Source organism: Camelina sativa, chromosome 18 (assembly GCF_030686135.1).
Source record: "Camelina sativa cultivar CO46 ecotype springtype chromosome 18, ASM3068613v1".
NCBI lineage: Eukaryota > Viridiplantae > Streptophyta > Magnoliopsida > Brassicales > Brassicaceae > Camelina > Camelina sativa.
In genome coordinates, this window is record NC_141897.1 from 11,305,395 (window position 1) to 11,324,939 (window position 19,545).

Consider the following 19,545-nt stretch of genomic DNA (forward strand, 5'->3'; position numbering starts at 1 on the left):
ATACGCGCGTTGCTCCAACCAATGGCGTAGCCGTAGACGCTACGCCCCCCGTACGTGTAGCCGCTGGTGACCATCCAACCGACTGCGAATCCATAGGCGCTAAGCGCGTCGCTTCAACAAATGGCGTAGCTGATGGCGCTACCGCTCCTGATCGTGCAGTTGTCGGCATCATCCCAACCGATCGTGCAGTCGCAGGTGAGCAAAATACTCCGCGAACTGAGCACAACACTCCGCGAGATGAGTAAAACACTCCGCGCGATGAGCACAATGCCGCTACCATTCCGCGCGCTGAGCACCACGCCAATGAAAGGCCCCGACTCTCATCGATCATCGTTGGACCTAATGTCGAGCAGCCGAGGGTGCATTTCCAAACCAACCAGATGCTAATGGATCAACGCGTTGGGCCGAATCAATCTGAGAACGCTGAAAATCGCGCCCTACAGCAAGAACTTCAGCAGATGCAAGCTCAGCTGAAGAAGATCACCATGTGACAAGTGGAGCTAGAGACCGTGCTGGCAGGGCGCGACGTTCGCCTTTCACCGCAAGAGTCTCAAGTGTCAGAGTGAGACGCAACGGCAATAACAACAGGAACAAGCTAGTACCATACGATGGAAAGGGTGATCCCGCAGTCTTCTGAAATTGATTGCCATCCACATCGGATGTTTCTACTCTCACCGGAAGAAGAAGACGCCAGAAGTTGTCAGCTGTTCATCGAGAGCCTAACGGGCGAAGCATTGAACTGGTTTTCAAGACTTGAAGCCAACTCGCTCGATGGATACGAAGCGTTGACAAGTACATTCCTTCAGCATCACCAATGTTTCATGCATGTGCCTGCGTCGAATGTCGAATTGTGGAGAATGTATCAGAAGCCTAATGAGTCATTACGGACTTTCATGGAAAGGTTTAAACGTGTCATGTCTCAACTTGCTATAAGCGATGATTACGCCATCGGTGCGTTGAAAAACGCGCTCGCCCGTGGTACCAGATTCAAGAACGACCTAACAATCCTGCCTGTCACAAGCTTAGGCGAAGTACTTGCACATGCTAATCGATACATCCAAGTCGAGGAGGATAAAGATAAAAGGAACCCAGACCAACCGAATGTGGTGGAAAAAGTCCTAGAAAAAGTTCCGAGCTCAAAAGCTAAAGTTGTAAATGAATACTACGAGCCCCACCAGCATTACAACAGAGACTACGCCAAGGGCGAGAAAGGGAGGAAGCCAACGATGTTCACCATCGAAGGAAAAGAGCAGCCACAGAGCAGGCGTTGGAATAAGTACTATCGTGAATCCGACGGTCCTAGCTACAAGGGAAATCGTGGATACTGCGAATTCCACAAATTCGGCAGCCATTCCACCAAAGAATGCAAGACGGCAAAGTTGTTGCTACTCCACAAGTACAAAACAGGATATATTGACGTCGATCGGGAGCGAAAAAGGGTTAACACGCACAGGGGTAACCCGTATTGCTTGCCAGACGAGCAGCAACATGACAGACAGCGCATAGAAGAAATAGCGCAAAATGACAAAGCTCAGGAAATCGCGCGTTTACTTCCTTGCGATTAACTTGCTTTACCCCCTCCCCCAAAACGGAATCATGACAGAGAATAGCCCGAGGAAGCACCAGTTCCTCGCCGAAGGATCAACATGATCATGGGCGGATTGTGTACATGTCACGATTCTGTTCGATTGATCCAAGCTTACTGTCATGAGGAGGTAGCAAAGCGTAAATGGCCCTCGAATAGCAACCCAACCAAGAAGCCCACTCCGCCAATAACTTTCTCTGACGAGGATGCGCGCAATGCAAATCCAAACAATGACCCGCTTGTCGTAGAAATGGTGATCGGGGAAAGGTCGGTGACAAGAATTCTCATTGACATGGGAAGCTTGGTGAACATGATCTTCAAAGATGTGCTGATCCAAATGAAAATCGATCTGTGCAATACGGATGCTGACAAGCAGCCTTTCAGAGGGTTCGACGATGACACCATTATGACTGTTGGAACCATAATGCTCTCGAGCTACGTCGGTGGTACTATGCAGTGTTTCAACTTTGCAATTGTGGATAAACCCATTGTCTACAATATCATTATGGGTACTTCATGGCTGCATAGGATGCGGGCTATTGCCTCGACTTACCATCAATGCGTCAAGTTTCCAAACGCATACGAAATTTACATATTGAACGGAGATCCTTTAATGGCACGAACTTGCTTCATTATTGAGAAAAAGATGCGAAACGCAAGGGCATTAGTGATTGCCGAATCAGAACCTCCGCGAGATCCACACACACCACCACCGAAAGAGTCCGTGATCCAGATTAACATCGATTTGTCCGATCCTAAACGCTACGTCGGCATAGGTGCCGAGCTACCACTAGCTCTACGGGATGAGCTTGTTAGCTTTTTGCATCAGAACGCAACTACATTTACCTGGACAATAGATCACATGACTGGGATTGATCCAAGTATCACGAGCCACGAACTCCACGTCGATCCAACTTACAAGCCAGTTAAGCAGAAGTGTCAAAAGCTCGGAGGAGAGCGCACCGCTGCAGTCAACGACGAGGTACAAAAATTGTTTGATGTTGGATCAATCACTTAAGTTCGCTATTCATATTGGCTGAGCAACCCGGTGGTGGTTAAGAAGAAGAACGGTACATGGAGAGTGTGCGTCGACTTTACTGACCTCAACAAAGCCTGTCCAAAAGACAGTTTTCCTATTTCGCGCATAGACCTGCTCGTCGAAGCCACAACCATAAACGATTTATTGTCTTTCATGGACGCGTTCTCGGGCTACAATAAGATAATGATGCACAAAGATGATCGCGAGAAGACATCGTTTATTACCAAGCAGGGCACCTTCTGCTATAGAGTCATGTCGTTTAGATTGAAGAACGCGGGAGCAACGTATCAGCGCCTGGTATCGCGAGTGAATCCAGGCGGACCATGGAAGTCTACATTGACAATATGTTTGTCAAGTCAGGTCATGCCGCAGACCACATCTCACACCTGTAGCAGTGTTTTGAGATTCTCAACATGAATAGAATGAATCTCAACCCGACTAAGTGCACCTTTGGCGTAACTTCCGGAAAATTCTTGGGTTACCTTTTACGAAGTGCAGTATAGAAGCTTACTTCGACAGTGTGGGATTGGAAGTTTATCAATACTCTTGATGGGGCCGAGCTCCGATACCCGACTCTTGAGAAGCTTACATATGAAGTCGTAATCTTGGATCGCAAACTCTGCCCGTACTTCCAATCCCACACTGTCGAAGTTTTGATGAATCAGCCTCTACGAACAATCCTGCACAGCCCGAGCCAATCAGGCTGCCAGGCAAAGTGGGTAGTTGAATTGAGCTAGTACGACATCGAGTACAAAAACCGCACTTGCGCCAAATCACAGGTTCTCGCAGACTTCCTCGTTGAACTCTCCCCCAAACTTGAAGCTGACTCCCCACAACCCGAGATATGGACACTTCACGTAGATGGCGCGTCATCAAAACAAGGATCAAGAGTAGGAGTACGCCTAACCTCGCCAATTGGAGAGATATTGGAGCAGTCGTTCCATTTTGCCTTTTCCGCTTCGAACAACGACACTGAGTATGAAGCACTAATCGCTGGATTGCGCCTCGCGCACGAAATCGGAGTCCAGAAGATCCAAGCTTATTGGGACTCTCAGCTAGTCACGCATCAGTTCAGCGGAGATTATGCAACGCCTATCTCAAGGTCGTTTGCGGCTTATCTCAGAAGTTTGAGTCCTTTGAGCTCGTCAAGATTCCCCGAAGTGACAATGCTCCAGCCGACGCACTACGAAGAGTCATACCAGTCGAGAGTATTGATAAACCAAGTATCGATGTCAACTCGCTGTTTCCTGTTCTGGCGAGATTTTCTGAAGTCATGCTTCCCGCAATCGCGCCATGCCCGAGCAACATTTTGGCAATCGCCCCAGCAATCACAGCAACAACGGCCCCGACTTCACCTACCCTAGCTCAGGTTCCAGATACTTCTACAGACGAAGATTGGCAAACTGAAATTATAGCCTACATCGCTGATGGAATAAGTCTAAAGGATAGGCGGGAAACTCGAAGATTGCGCGCTAAATGCGCACAGTACACAATATTGGACGACAACCTATTTCGTCGAGATGCTACTGGCGCCCTCCTCATCTGCGTTAGTAAGAAGGATGTTAACGATATCATGCGCAAAGTTCATGAAGGAGCTGGCAGGAACCACTCTGGCGGACGCGCTTTGGCACTTCGAATACGTCCCAACGGTCATTTCTGGCCAACTATGGTCGCTTACTGCTCTGCGTTTACAGCCAAGTGTGAGAAATGTCAACGCCACACACCATTCATTCATTTCCCTATTGAGCTCATGTGGACGACATCACCACCCTACCCCTTCATGCGATGGGCGATGGATATTGTCGGTCCCTTGACACCATCTCGCCAGAAGAAGTACCTCATGATCATGACAGTGTATTTCACCAAGTGGGTTGAAGCGGAATCATAAGCCTCGCTTGAAACCAATGAAGTCCAGAATTTCGTCTGGAAAAACATCATCTGTAGGCATGGGCTGCCGTATGAGATCGTATGTGACAATGGCCCGTAATTCATTTCCCTCCAATTCGAAGGATTCTGCGTTGGCTGGCGGATTCACCTAAGCAAATCAACTCCAAGATATCCGCAGGGCGACCAACAGGCAGAGGCAACTAATAAGACCATAATCGCCGGAATCAAGAAGTAACTCAACGGCAAGAGGGGTCTATGGGCCGATGAACTCTAAGGCGTCCTGTGGTCTCACCAAACTTCCCTGCATACGTCTACCGGTCGAACACCATTCTCCCTCGCATACGGTATGGAGGCACTCGCACCAGCTGAAGTAGGAATCCCAACGCTCCGCCGGTCCATTCTGTGTGATAGACTCCTATATGTCGAAGAAGAGCGCGATCAAGGTTTACTACGCATCCAGAACTACCAGCAAAATTCTACAACAAGAACGTCAAGTCTCGCCACTTTTCTGAGGGCGACATGGTTATCCAGAAAGTGTACGAGAATACCAGAGAAGAAATGGCTTGCAAGCTGGGCGCACATTGGGAAGGTCCGTACCTGATCTCTAAGGTCGTCAAACCTGGTGTCCATCAGCTATTCGAAGTCCCACCCACAAGAAAAACGGAAGCTTTATCAACAAGATCAAAGTCACACGCCGCAGAAGGTGGAGGATTACCTGCGAGTATAAAACAAATACAGTCAGTAAACAGAATTAAAAACCAAAAGAACACAAACCCAACCCAGCCACGATTATCGGGAGTCAAATTCCAAGCAGGAGGACAAGTTGTGTCCGGATCTTCAACCAAAATCTCGTATATTTCCACGAAGAAAAACCGTCTCCGCCAACCGTGGATGCTACTCTTCTAGCCGCGTGTGATCGTGAGACCTAGCGTACATCAAGCACTGCATAGCCCCGTACGGTCGTGCATGAATTGCGTAACAAGCTCGAAGAGGTCACAATTGATCGTGATTCCTTTCGCGGCACAATTATCGTAAGTCCCACCGTGTTCCGGATGGTGGAGATCGACAACTACGAGAAATGCGATTCCCCGACGCGCAAAGTAACTCGTCAAAAACTCTGGGATCAGAAACCACAAGCCGCACTCGGTAAAAAAGTCCTCATAGATGCAAAGGTGTCCCGCAGGGCAGTCTCACAGACGCTCATTGATGCTCGGCAAAGCGAGCACAACATAGCGCGGCGAGACCAGGACGCCTCACAGTCCTGATATGGGGGCGGTGAAGCACAACATAGCGCAGCAGCACGGCGGGTGAGACCAGTACGCCTCACGGTCTCGATCTGGAGGCGGTGAAGCTTGGCAAAGCACGGCGGCTTGGCGGGCGAGACTAGGACGCCTCACTGTCCCAATATGGGCGGTGAAGCACGGCGGAATGGCGAGTATGACGGATGGGAGAGGCTCACGGTGGGAGGATGGTTGGCGGTACGCATCGGCGAAGAGCCTGGGCGTGTCCGACGAAGAGGCCACCGCGCCGGCGTGCTCGGCGAAATCATGGCCATGGCCATACAAACCAAACATCGAAAAAAGGAAAGAGATAAGGAAGGAAGAGAAAGAGAGATTTACCTTTTGGAGAAGATGGTAGAAGGTTAGAAGTAAAAATAGGTCAAGGGGACATATATATATTGGGGACCAGCGCGTTGACCGAGGTAAAAAGGAAAATCCTAGTTTTGAAACTATCTCTATTTCATTCGCCCCGAGAAACGTGCAGAACACGCAAAACTCCCGTTTTAAACCCGACAAACCTACGAAAACATGTGTAATGCACTATTCAACCAGGAACCTTCCGGAATCTCCCAGATGTTTCGAAAAACGTGCGCAACACACTATTCATCCAGGAACCTTCCGGAAGATCTTCCACCTCTTAAAAATCTTTTGTTCACTCTGCAAAACGGACCTAGTGACATGGAGTTGCATCCGATGAGCTCAAGCAAGCCATCACTCATTAGACTGGGGGACCATTGTTGGATATGGGCTTCGCCCCCAACATTTCAGGAAGCCCAAACAGAAGATTCTTAAGGAGTAAAGGGCCTGAAGTCATGGATCTTGCCCATCTGGCCGCAAGAGCAAAATCGTCATTTCGTAGAGCAGACAAAAGGGACCTAAGTCAATGGTCCACTATAAATACCAGGTGTCATTGTCAGAGCTATGGATCCGAAATCTTGGCAATCAGAGAGAAAAAAACATTTATTCTCGTACTAATTGCGCTTAGAGCTTTGATTGCATTTTCTGTAAACCCTTCTCTTGAATTCTATGTTAATAAAAGGACCAATTGTTCCCCAATAATATCCGTATTATTTATATTGTCGATTTCATACATCAACAACCTATAGTTTAAGGATGGAGTTTGAACCGGAAAAAGCAAATAGAGGAGCGGATCTCATCGCTCAAAGCGTCACTCGAGATTTAAGGATGCAGTCATATATTGCAGTCTCCTTTCCTCAGTGGCTTCGTTCAGTTTTTGAAGAAGAGACTTCCTTTTACTCTCTTAGCTAAATTGGTTTTTTGGTTAAAGGGATCGAACTAATTTTTTGTTGGTCTGTACAGCTTACTGGCTGGGTTTCTTACTCTTTGGAGATTTCGATCCTATCCCTGTAATTTTTTGTGGGAGCAAAACTGTGTAAAGGCAGGTCTATGCGTAGGCATATCTTTTATAATACAACAAATCAGTTGACAAAAAAAAAAAAAAAATTAACCTATAGTTATTAAACCTATAGTTAAGCGCCGCCATAATGTTGCACTTATTGAAGTTATAGCCTATAGCTGCTATGTCCGAGAAGGAAGCTATGGTATTACCTTTTTCAGTCCCATCCCATTAGACTGCTTTAAAAACCCAAGTCGTCACCATATCTCGGTAAAACATCAACAATGAGTAATTTGATTGTATTAAATTCTTCTTTTTGTTTGGTAAATTGTCCTTACATGCTAAGACAGCCATATTTTTTTGTTTAATTTTTTCTTCCAAAATTAGCACACACACGATTAAAAGTTACAAAAGTAGCATTTATTTAATATATTTATTATTATTTCTGTGCTTTTTCTTTTTTACCTCCGTTTGCGTTCTCACCAACTTTGGAGAGAAACTCACCGTACCTCACCACTTCGCAAGTTCCATCATCGGCCAGACTCGGAAGTATCTCCTTATTCGTCGTAAACGCCTCCTTAATCTTCACCGACGGAACGATTTGCATATTCGAATCATCATCGTCTTCCACCAATTTCTCATCGACGGCGATTACAATAACAACGGAGGAAGAAGATCGAAACTTTGACAGGTCAATTTAGAGAATTGATGAACGAGAAGCGTAGTACAGAGACGAAGTTGAACACGACCGCAAATACAGTCACACATGGAATAAAAATTGGATCTGCTTCTTAGTTTGCTTTCAGCTCCGGTGACCAAGATCGACACAATTATGTACCAGTTGAGAGAAATTGGTGGTCCCAATCATCTCTCATTACCAAGATCAACACCCTCAGGTACAAATTTCTAACTCGGAATCTCATTTGTAGAGAAATAGAAACTGGTCTGCGTGATAGAAATTACAAATGCTTCAACAACACTGGTTGGGCTTGTGTAAGTGATGGAAGCCAAATCTTTTTTGAATTTAGTACATTATGATTGTGATTTTGATCTCCTTATTACTGCTGATGATTATAAATTTAAGTGTTGATTTGAACTAAATGATGAATTTTAAGCTAGGTGAGCTTTTTAAATTTTGACAGATATGGTGCCTTGCTCGAGAGCTTCATTGGTAGACAAGATTTAGTAGAAAACATTAAGGATTGTATCATTGATTCCGGAGAAGCAGATCCTCTAGATATATACCAAGGTTTGTTCTTTTATATGATACTTACTTTCTTTAAACCAAGACACTTAGGATGTGATTTGCATGATTTCTCTAATCTTTTCATTTCATTATCTGCCTAAGATGCAAAACTCAAAAGATTTGTACTTAGGGGCAGGCATATCGTCAATGTTTTTTCTATTAAAATGTCTATCATCTTGTTGAATCTCTTGGTTTCATTATTTAGCTCTAGTTGAATTTATAAATAATCATTCTAGTTACATTCATTTCTCTTCCTAGCTTAGTATTGAATTAGTGTCATGTACTAACTTAAGAATTCTCCATGTTGTAGGACCAAAAGGGGTTTACTGCAATTTTTTATAGTCTTCAGAACTGGAGTGTAAGTTTAAATGTTTTCATGAATCTATTTGGATTTATGCTAGTGATATAACATAGCAACATTGTTTGTAAGTTCCCTCATGTGGTTTATTTTGGGAATGGTTCATTCCATTTTTTAGAGGTCTGACAAGGACATGAGTGAAAGAATAGATGTAAATGAGCTGAGGTGTCCAACTTTGACAAAAGTGTAGGAAAGAACAAGGCCATCGAATATGAAAACTTCATGGAGAAATGATGGACATGAAGCATAATACATAGCAAGTGCGTCCACTTTCAAGGAGCTGCATTGTATGTACCTATATTTGATTTTCTCATATGCTTGTCGGTATGTCTTGATATGCTTGTCATTTGTTGTGTGAGTGCAGGTAAATTAATACACTCGACAAGAAGAAAATTGAACGTTTTGATATTTTACAGTGGTGAACCCACACCTGAAGAAAACATTCAAATAGATGTTGGTTTCAGACAATTAGGAAGACCTTCATAAAAGTCAAGGTCATTATGGAATGCCTTCCTAAATTCAAGAATGCCTTCCTAAAAGCTATTGAATCCTTCCTAAATTTTTTAAAAATGTGTTTTTAAATTTCTTTATATGTGTTTTGTGCCTTATTGTATCACATTCATGTATTACTCCATTAATGATGTATAATAATTTGATTTGGTGCACATATTGGTGTTATACAACAAAGGTAGAAAATAAGAATATCTAGCATGATGTTTTATTTTATTTGTATGAAGGTTTTACTAAAATGCGAGATAACATTCCTAAATATTTTATTGTGCATAAAAATAGGTTTCGTAGTGTAATATAACTGGGTTATCAACAAATGTTTAAACGTTTTGTAGTAATGATAGATGTTGTTGGTTTTCCAAGTTACAAGAACAGGAGAAGGTAATCTACAAGCTATCAAGGAACCATCTATAAATAATGATTTTATGAATTCATAAAACGAAGAAAAGTCCAACATAAAAACTCAGCATTACTAAAAAAAAAATGTAAAACATAGAAAGAAAACTCCATTAGTAAAGGGTAATGGTATCATTTTGTGTTACCCTAGTGTTTACCAATATCCAGAATTTTTATGAAAGTCATCCTAAAATCTAAACTTGTTATGAAGGTCATTATGAAGTTCTAAGAATCCTTCCTGAATTTCGTGTAATCCTTCATGAATTTCACCATTATCACGACCAAGTGACATCATACATTTTCTTGCTGCAACAGTTGCTGATCCTCCTAATGAACCTCCCTGTAAGAGTTAATCTCTTAATGAAAATAGCATTCCATACCGGCAATAACGACAACAGTGAGCACATCTCCAACCCTCTTCAATCTGTGCAATCCTTTCTTATGCGACTTGAATCTCCTCAAAGACGCATCCTCAGCGAAGAGCTGCAACAAATACAGCCATGAAACAAAAAAAAAAAAAAAAAAAAACAGGAATCTCACTGAAACAATCAAGAAAACAAATGTTACAGGAGCCCTATCCCTCTTTGCCTCACTAATTTAGGTTTCAGGCTAGGCACACCGAGACTTTTACAGAAAAATGACACTACCTTCTTCAATTACCAATTTGACATACAAAGATCCTTCCAAAACCAAACTTCAAAATGAATCACTTCCCAATTCTTAGCAATCTGATTAGAATCGATTTCATGATCTCTACCTTAGAACATAGACAAATGTAAAAGATACTTACAGCTTTCTCGCGAGCACCTAGCTCCACATGGAACCCACGACGGGATTGAACCAAAGCACCATCCGTTTTCTGCAAAAAAAGATCAAAGAGGAGTATAACGATCCCGTCGTAAATCAAAAGAATTGAACACCATATCTGTTAATCAGATTCGATTCAATTCTTAAAAACAAAACCTGGGAAGAAGATCGGAGATGAGATGAAATCAAAGTGTTGTTGAGTAGAAACGCCATTTCCGATGAGGAGCAAAGATTTCAGCAGTACGAAGACGATTGGGGGTACCAAAATTAACAAAGACGGATGAAGAAGCTTGTAGTAATAATAAAAGACTTAAATTTGTAATTTTGCGTTTTTTTTTTTACTTTCATCCCTGTATGAAATCTGGGTACGGGATGAATCACGTGGGTGAAGGCAGAGAAGAAACGCATAAACTTTAATTTTATTGATAATTTAATTTTTTTTTTTCCAACATCAATGATATATAAATGTGTGGTAGTTTTGGAACATTTAAAAACATGTGCTAATTGTGGAAGAAAAATTTAAAATTGTGCTATTTTTGTCAATTGCCCTATCTTTTATGTAGTTTTATAAAACTACTAGGATAATTGTTTAACTTTTATGTGAAAACAAATCCTTGGCTAAAATAATAAAATCTGATGAAAAATTATAAAATACAACTGGTATTGCAAATAGCAATACATTTTGAAAAGAATGTTAAAATTCAGTGATAACCTATAATTTTATTCGGATTCCCAAATCAGTTAAAATTCACTAACCAATAAACTCTACTGAAAACTAAAGTGTAAGTGTCCACTGTATCACAAATTTTTTGGTATCGCATATAAGGAAGCTAAATCTAAAAGAATCAAGTAAAAGTGATTGCTTAAAATACAGCACTGCTTCGAAGAACATAACTTGGGCTTCCTGAATCTCTGAATTCAACTTCAGAATGGGATATTCGTGGATGTGATTGACGCCCTGATTTTGACAATGGTCAGTATTATTTCATATGATATGATAGTAACGAAAAGCCGCAATTACGAGTCATAAAAATACACTATTGATGAATTTCATGTTACTAACCAAGCCTGCCTGCATCTAATTGCTTCTTCCCGAACTCTCCTTTTTGGATCATCGAGTGACTTTGCTATTGCTTGTAAAACCTTTTTAAGTTCAAAATTTCAGAATCATGAGATGCATTTCGTACTCTCTACATACTAAAACCTGCGTATTCGATCTTTTAACTAACCTGTATTCTGAAAGGATAAATTCTTCTATGCGGTAATCCCAACAGCGCAATAAGACACTGAATCGCTGTCTCCCTAACAACCTGCATTCAATTTAACATGGAAATATTATATCAAAAGATCCACGAATCAATCTCATTGGAAAAAAAAAGATGCAACTGCAGAGAAAATGATTTGTCACCATTCGATTTGGATATGATGTAAGCTTGACTAGGCATTCGATGATTATATGTGCATTATCTTCGGCAGATTGTTGTCCTGCAAACAGATCAAATGGTTAATGGGCAATAAAAGAAATTCTGTTTCTTAGAGAAAAAAAAAATGAATATGAAATTCCTTTTGAGGGTGCACAAAAAAATAAAAAATAAAAAAATTCCTTTTGAGATTTAGTATTTACTGAATCACTCAACCATCCCATAAAATCATTACCATTTTAAGGGTTGGCGCAAACGATTTAATATCCTATAAGAACTATGTCATCTTCGACAGATGAAGCAAGATTTGATACAATGCAATAAGCTTTCGCCACTTTTCTTACCTTTAGTATCAGTAAGCGTTCCAGATAAAACCAGTAATAAACTGAAGAGCGTTTCTTTCTCCACAGAGTCTATGCTTAAAACAGACAAGCCTTCGAGTATCATCGGTTGTAGCTACACAGACCAAGGACTGATAAGAAACCGTTTCTAAAAGGTACAAAATACAAAGTCTATATGGAGGCTTACCTTTTTGGTATTGTCCAATATGACCGTTACTGGAACATTGGATATAACATGCGCGAGAGCTACATGCAACATTTTTCTGAAACAATGACGAAACCAGTAAGATGAAAATCGATTAAAATTCACAATAAACTGGAACTTGCTCATTTATGATGAGTATTTGAAACTTGATGCAACAAAGAAGCCTAAACTAGTATGACTTTATTATGTGCTAGCTACACCTAGCCAAAATTAACCTAGCAATCTTCAAGAGGTCTTCTTATTGTTCCAGAAAGGAACACTAATAAGGTTCTTTTAGGTGCAGTTGCATTTTTTCTAAGGAAATGACATAGAAAGTCTATGGTGAAGGCAGAGTACAACACAAGAGCATTAAAGATGCTACTGACCGAACTTTTTCTATGGACGAGTAGTAGAACCAATCAAATATAACTTTATATAACAGAGTAACCGTATATATATATAGTCAAAGCTTGTATACCTCGATACTGGAGTCTGGAAATTCATAATCAAAGACTCCAAAATGGGCACTATTTTAGAGAAAAATCGCTGCTTATAGAGTGGCCGTATGACTGCATGAAATTTTCTGTTCAGACACACTTCAGAATCAGACATTAATATCGAGAATGCGTCTGCTGCATGTTTCATGGCAGAAGGATGTAGAGCATGCCCGGAACAATTGGTGGATTTTAAGCACTCCACCAGTACCAAAGCTATTTCATTGACTCTTTCATCACCCCGCATGAGTAAACCTTTCCCAATCCACGCTAGTCCTGTGATAGCATGGGTTTGATGCTCCAGAGAACCACAGAAACCTAAACATATCTTTGATAAGGTTGTCTCATTTCCACATATAATTTTACCAGATCCATTGGAAGAAATCTTTTCCTCCAATGCAAAATCTGCTTGAAATATTATATCACATGCTTCTTCCAAGGAACAACCGCTTGTGATATTTGTTCCACGGGTACCTCCGCCCAATTTGTTAACCATTGACCCCAAAGCTTGAGCTGCTGGGATATAACCCTTATGAAGTGAGACCAAAAACAGATGTATAAGTGATTTCGCATCTGGAATGGATGCTGCGGGAGATGCGGCTATGATAACTGATGCGAATAGGGAAAGTATCAATTCATCCCTAGTGGACAGGTCACGTTGAAGATCCTCTAATGCAACAAAGGTCAAAGGAATAGACTCCATAGCTGCAAGCGTGTTTGACAAGACCACTCTATAAGCTTTTTGGATTATAGTGTTCTGTGAATCTACTAAAGCAATTCCTACAATTTGGCCCATTGTTATGATCGCTGCATCAACAAACTCCTTCTGTACAAGGGCAATTAAATTTATACCATAAGTTCATAACATTAACAATAGATAAATCAAACCTACTTTGAAGAGAAACAAAGGGTATAAAAAAGTTTGACCGAGCACTTACCCCACCATTAAAATCACAACTGAAAACTCCACAGGATTCAATTTGATTCCACATACTGATAGCGAAATGCACCAAGAGATTCTCAAGACCATCAATCTCGGCCACACTATTTGAGATCAAAACAATACCACGAGTCAAAAGGACTGATACGAACTGACAGAAGGTACAGAGAGAAACAATTTCCAATCAGATGAAACACAGTGAAGCCCTGTATGCACCACAAATATTTTAAGTCTTCATCCTCTGAACGATAAAATTTGTAAATGAATAAAATACAGAAAGAGGCTAAGATCACATATTTGTAAAGTACTAACATTTATCATCTCTTCTCCTCTCACAAAATAATCATAGTTATCATCTCTATTTTGTGAAGGACTAGTAGAAAAGACACTCGTGCTATTGCATTGCTTGTTGGTTTCCATGTGTTTTTATTATAAACACTCACTGTTAAGTGAATGGGATATCTACTTTGTATGAGTTAGAAGGGGTTGACGAAGGAAAATAACACATTGAACCTTAACAGCGAGCCTAAATATTCTACCGAAGTATGTTAGAGATTAACATGGAAACCAACAAGCAAGGCACATACCCAAGTATCATCCAGAATTTTTGGTTGTTTACAAACAACTTAAAGTCTAAATACACACGATGGCAAAGCTAGATTATCTCTGAGATATAAGAAAATCAAGAAAAGTTTGGATACCGTGGAAGCAACTTGTTGGTTAAACACCCCAGGAGAAGAGAGCAATTGTTAATTGACTTGAAGTTCCCATTGACCTGAAAAGTGTTATCGAAATAGTAGTTAGATACAAGGAAGCTCTCGATCCCTTGCTTGATGGAGATAGAAACACTTATCTCGAATATAAATGAAAACTTTATGATCTGGAGTCATGGAAGCAACACATACATAGAAATCAGCCAAACTGGAACAAAAAGCTTTTTCCAATCCTAGAACCATTTTCTCCACATACTTTGGCCCAGTGGAGCAAACTTCTGAAGTTGCTTCTAACATCATTGGATATGGAAGACCACAATGACCAGAACATGCCAATGAGACCAAATTGTCGACAACTATACTCATGTAGCTCATAGCCTTGTCAGTCTCATGATACCGATCAATAAATGAGCCGATGCAGACCAATGCTTTCAACGCCAGTTCCCACATCATTGTTTTACCACTCTTGGATGTGATGATTGATGTTAAGGTCACCAAAATCTTCTCGAATTCAGATCTCGATACAGGAGAAGAGCCACCACGAAACATACCCATAGTCAGCAAACCCCTTACTGTATTGATTCAGAAAAAAAAAAAAATTAGAATTCAGTATTACATTCAAGTAGCACGAGTTCAGTATTACGTTAAAGTAGAGGCAAGAAAAAGAGGGAAGAAAACATTAAGATGGAATATATCTATTAAATAACGACAAGCATTCACCTCCAAGATATACATCCGCAACAGAATCATCACTAGAGCTGTATACTGCAGAAGCAAACACCTGGATCAATGGAACTAAGAATCTTTTCACCATAGAGCACCATGATTCCTGTACACATTCAGATGTTGGAGAACATTCCTCGAAACCCAGGGTAAGATCTTTTGATGCTGCAAGAAGTTCGACGCAAAGATGAAGACCTCCATGATAGAGTCTGGTAGAGACCGTAGAGTTTCCGTTTTGAACAACATCGCCATTAGAAGTTTTCTCTACAATTCCTAGAGTGTTCATAAGGCGGAAGAAACAGGTTTGAAAGATTATATTGCATGACTGAACCGAAGCTTTGGCAGAAACAGACAGTATCTGACTGATAACAAGAACCTCCAGTTTGCTTGTGTCAGGCATTCCCCTAAACTGAGAGTATCTAGAGATGGTATCAAAGACCGTGTTTATACGTATATCCTCAACGACGAAACCTAAAAAGGAGATATCTTGCTTAACAAGCCTCTGAAGAAGGCTAACAGCTTCATTGTGAATCTCACTCATTTCAAACCCTGGACTAGTGATGGATTCTAGAGAGAAGGACAAGTGTGTCCCAGTGGAAGAATAAAATGTATCTTTCAAAGCGGACCAAAGACCTCCATAATGCTTCTTCATTCTGTCTACTCCATACTTCATAGCGCAATCTTTCAGACATTTCAAAGAATCAACCTAGACAGATTTGAGTGGAACAAAAATAACTACACTTGTCAAACATCCAGAGTGGCATATAATCTAGAACAGAAAACTACATGTTAAACACACCTTTGCGATTGGTAGAGAAGAAGAAAGCTTTTCAAGAAGCAATGGAATAGCATAAGGTTCAAAAAAAGGTGTCGAAGAGATCGCCAACTGCAAAATTGAACGACGTACATCAGTGAATTCATAATTTCTCCATTTAAACCTAATACCTTTTCACCCATTCTTGAAACTGGAAGCCATACTTAATTAGATGTAGAAAAAATATATATATTCTTATCTACAAACCAGCATAGTAAGGAAACAGAGAGAGATTTTCAAGATCAAGATTTACAGAAAGGCATCTATATCCTCAAAGCAGAGAAGCATAACAAAATCAGATATACAGCTTACAGCTTCCAGGGATGGACATGAGATGCAAGATAGTTATTCTGTCAAATCTTCACACCATTTTTTAAGGATCTAACTTTTTTTTTTTGAAGAACACTTAACCAGAATAATCAAACTTGATACTTAACCTTGAGAACCTAAACCATTGAGCCACAATAAGACAGTAAAAACTTTATGAAAATCATGAATACTGACAAGATACTCACCGATAGTCCCCTTGCGAGGTCCTCTCTTCTAATATTAGCTTCATCCTCTTTTGTCTTAAAAAAAAACAAAGAGAGCGCACGAAACAATTAAGTGAAAGAAAGAGAAACCCATCTATATATCAAATTAAAAAAAGGATAGGCTTTAAACTCACATGCGTAAAATGAAGTGGGAAGTAGCAACCAAAAACCTCAAAAAGATCAGATGCATCAGAAGCAAGTGGACCAGAAGGACTGGGGAACAATTGAGCCAAAAGCTCAATTAGATGAAAAGCTACTATTAAGCATTGAGGGTCTTTTTCTCCATCGATGGCTTCACATGTAGCATAGACAAGTAGATTACCCTAGGGAACGGTTGTTTAGTCATAGGATTAGAACAAAGTGAGGAAAGGCCGCGAGTAGATCTAAACAAGAAACTAGACAAAAACACAAAAGTAAGATGAAATTGCGTGTATTTTGTCTGTATAGACTAGCCAAACTAGGAAAACCTGAACGTGCGCTTTTGACAAGCTGACCATATATTACATATTTGCAAGTTTAGATTATTATTTGTCTTTCTTACTAGGCAGACATAAAGAGATTTAACGAGCCAAGAGCTATATATCACATATCTGCATATTGATATTATTAATCTTTCCACCAAACTGACGCAAATAGATTTGCAAGAAACCACTTATACAATAGATCGAAATTTCAAATCTGAACTACATATCGGCAAGTAGAGAGTATTATCAACTAACATACATACCATAGTCGACATAGCTTCAGAGTATTGTTGTAGAAGGCACTCCAGAAGTTCAAAACCGAGCTGCAAAGTCAATTTAGCAGAAAGTAGTGTATTAATTCAAGAAAAAACACCACCCAGTGTAGAACAAAGTAACTCAGATAACAGAATACCGCTAGTAACCGCTTCATACCTTACGGTCAAGCGATGCTAAAGCCTGCAGTTGCACATTCTGTACCATTGACTTCGCCATAGCTTGTGCATCAATGTCAGTGACCACACCAGCTACATCTTTCCTCTTCATTAAGGCCAAGCAACCAACAAGTGCCCCACGCAACGCTCTCCAATCTGCCTGATACAAGCAAATTGTTTCACTTCTATGTTAAAAAAAAACCAACAGTTCGATAAAAACCAAACTATAAAGTATCAAAATCACCAGCTTCTCTGTAAAGAATCCAGCGAGTATGAACAATTGCATTGGCTAACGGCTTCGCTTTCAGAGTATCGAGAACCTCCGCAAGCAGGAGAATACCTAATGTACCAATTCCGTTCAGATTGAGAGACATTATTAAAAAAAAAAAAAAAAAAAAAAAGTCACTAAACTAAAAATAAGGCAGTGAATCGAAATAACCTCGTGCTCGAACAACGTTATCAGTTGTCGTCAAACACATCTCCATCTCTCTAACCTAAAACAAACATTAGCAAAATTAACAACAACAACAACAACAACAACACTAGAACAAAAAGACTACAGAAGATGAAAAGTGAGTGTTGATAAAGTTTTTTTACCAATTGGGTAATAGACAAAGAATCATTATCCAAGGAAGAAGCAATCGCTTTAAGACTATCATCCTGAGAGAACAAACGAAACTTGTGTAAATAAATATCAATGGAACTGTTCCAAGTCAAATTCGAGAAGCGAGAGAGAACAAAACGTACCTGCTCAGTAGGGGAACGAGTAATGTCAACAAAAGTTTCGAGATACTGTGTGAACTGATTCGTTTCTACCATCCTCACACGCACGCAGAGCTTTGAGTATGAATCAATAGAGCTTTAGGGTTTTTTTTTTTTTTTCCTGAGGAGAGGTTTCGCGGAGCTCCGACGAGAAGAGGAATAAGAGGAGAAAAAAAAAAGAGCCGCCAAAGGGAAGTGTGAGGAGAAGGAGGACGGAGGAGTGGGTATTTATGTAATTTAGTTGGGTAATGGAGTCTGTTTCCGTAACCAAAAGTTTTTATATTACGTGGCGGGTGTCTTATTGGTCGCCTAAATACGCTCGTTTTAGTTTTCGAGATTTTGGTTCTACTTGGGCTATTGTTAGTCAATTTCCATCTCAATGTTGGGCCTAAGATTTGAATTTTAAATGTTTAAAACTATCTCAAAGATATTTTGCTTCATATCTCACAATTTTTTTATAATCTATATTAAAAAGTACATTTGTATTATGCCCTTTTAATTATAGTTATTTAAAAAATTAACTCCTACAAAATAACCATAATTAAAATTGGCAAATCAAAATAGATTCATAAAATAATATGTTTATAAAATTGCATTTATGATCATGTCGAGATGTTTTCCAAAAAAAAAATGATTATGTCAAAATTTTGGTAATTTGGTATTGATTTTACAATATTCAGTTAAACATGAAATAATGCTTATGGTTAGCATTACTATTATTAGTTAGCTAGATTCGGGCCCGCACGTACGTGCGAAGTTATTTTTGCATAATTTTTAAAAAATAAAATTGTCAAGCGATCAAACCCGTCTAATATGTCTGATTGCAACATTTCATTTTTTTTACCCGAAAAAACCTCATTCCTTGTAATTTATATGAGTAAATATTATGTCCGCATATGTTCTCCTTGAATTTTTGTTCCCAAAATTTGTCATACATCAATATACCCACACAAAATCATCAATATACCTGATTACTATGGAACTAATTTGAACGATTTCCTAAAATATAATAAATCTGTTGTTTAATCTTTTTTTTCTTCTTAATATGTAAATTGAGTCAGTTTGACAACATGTATATTTGATATGATTTTTGTTTAACCCTTAAGTGTATTCCCCAATTAATTCCTTTAATTATTGAATGAAATATTCTGTAGTTATACTAATGACAATTTAATGTAAATAATATAGTTAGAATTTATAGGAGCAAAATATTGTGTATATTAATAAATTGAATAGCTGTGGTAGTTGACAATATATATA

The 19,545-nt window shown here is 39.9% G+C and overlaps 3 protein-coding genes, 1 long non-coding RNA gene and 1 pseudogene across 5 annotated transcripts; 3 read left to right on the top strand and 2 right to left on the bottom strand.

Annotated features, from left to right (window-relative positions):
- Positions 1 to 1,652: 1,652 nt before the first annotated feature.
- LOC147922764 (uncharacterized) lies at positions 1,653 to 2,603 on the top strand. Its single transcript, XM_087497771.1, has one exon. It carries the CDS (start codon positions 1,653 to 1,655, stop codon positions 2,601 to 2,603), a length of 951 nt encoding a protein of 316 aa, XP_087353897.1.
- A 204-nt stretch (positions 2,604 to 2,807) lies between these two features.
- On the top strand, positions 2,808 to 4,512 carry LOC147922765 (uncharacterized). The gene is made up of 4 exons (XM_087497772.1): positions 2,808 to 3,012; positions 3,144 to 3,334; positions 3,404 to 3,749; positions 3,800 to 4,512. Exons 1-4 carry the CDS (start codon positions 2,808 to 2,810, stop codon positions 4,510 to 4,512), a joined length of 1,455 nt encoding a protein of 484 aa, XP_087353898.1.
- Positions 4,513 to 7,662: 3,150 nt separating this feature from the next.
- On the top strand, positions 7,663 to 9,439 carry LOC147922766 (uncharacterized). Its single transcript, XR_015588144.1, has 4 exons — positions 7,663 to 8,044; positions 8,291 to 8,397; positions 8,705 to 8,752; positions 8,871 to 9,439. It is a non-coding gene; the product is annotated as an uncharacterized LOC147922766 (long non-coding RNA).
- A 232-nt stretch (positions 9,440 to 9,671) lies between these two features.
- LOC104760792 (succinate dehydrogenase subunit 7A, mitochondrial-like) lies at positions 9,672 to 10,892 on the bottom strand. Its single transcript, XM_010483754.3, has 3 exons — positions 10,622 to 10,892; positions 10,449 to 10,517; positions 9,672 to 10,141 (listed from the first exon to the last, which is right to left on the bottom strand). Exons 1-3 carry the CDS (start codon positions 10,676 to 10,678, stop codon positions 10,016 to 10,018), a joined length of 252 nt encoding a protein of 83 aa, XP_010482056.1. The 5' UTR covers positions 10,679 to 10,892; the 3' UTR covers positions 9,672 to 10,015.
- Positions 10,893 to 11,165: 273 nt separating this feature from the next.
- On the bottom strand, positions 11,166 to 18,484 carry LOC104760793 (MMS19 nucleotide excision repair protein homolog; annotated as a pseudogene). The gene is made up of 20 exons (XR_015589370.1): positions 18,271 to 18,484; positions 18,121 to 18,183; positions 17,963 to 18,017; positions 17,768 to 17,863; positions 17,525 to 17,683; positions 17,356 to 17,415; positions 16,763 to 16,951; positions 16,611 to 16,664; positions 16,081 to 16,167; positions 15,279 to 15,987; positions 14,751 to 15,130; positions 14,547 to 14,620; positions 13,844 to 13,949; positions 12,890 to 13,731; positions 12,415 to 12,490; positions 12,231 to 12,342; positions 11,874 to 11,950; positions 11,695 to 11,775; positions 11,529 to 11,608; positions 11,166 to 11,423 (listed from the first exon to the last, which is right to left on the bottom strand). The product of XR_015589370.1 is annotated as an MMS19 nucleotide excision repair protein homolog (transcript).
- Between the last annotated feature and the right edge of the window lie 1,061 nt (positions 18,485 to 19,545).

Coding starts and splice junctions, on each gene's coding strand:
- LOC147922764 (XM_087497771.1), top strand. CDS start 1,653: ATGGGCGGATTGTGTACATGTCACGATTCTGTTCGATTGATCCAAGCT.
- LOC147922765 (XM_087497772.1), top strand. CDS start 2,808: ATGATGCACAAAGATGATCGCGAGAAGACATCGTTTATTACCAAGCAG. Junction 3,013..3,143: donor GCAGACCACATCTCACACCT/GTAGCAGTGTTT, acceptor TTACTTCGACAG/TGTGGGATTGGAAGTTTATC. Junction 3,750..3,799: donor GTTTGCGGCTTATCTCAGAA/GTTTGAGTCCTT, acceptor ACAATGCTCCAG/CCGACGCACTACGAAGAGTC.
- LOC104760792 (XM_010483754.3), bottom strand. CDS start 10,678: ATGGCGTTTCTACTCAACAACACTTTGATTTCATCTCATCTCCGATCT. Junction 10,518..10,621: donor ATCTCCGATCTTCTTCCCAG/GTTTTGTTTTTA, acceptor CTTTTTTTGCAG/AAAACGGATGGTGCTTTGGT. Junction 10,142..10,448: donor TAGGTGCTCGCGAGAAAGCT/GTAAGTATCTTT, acceptor TATTTGTTGCAG/CTCTTCGCTGAGGATGCGTC.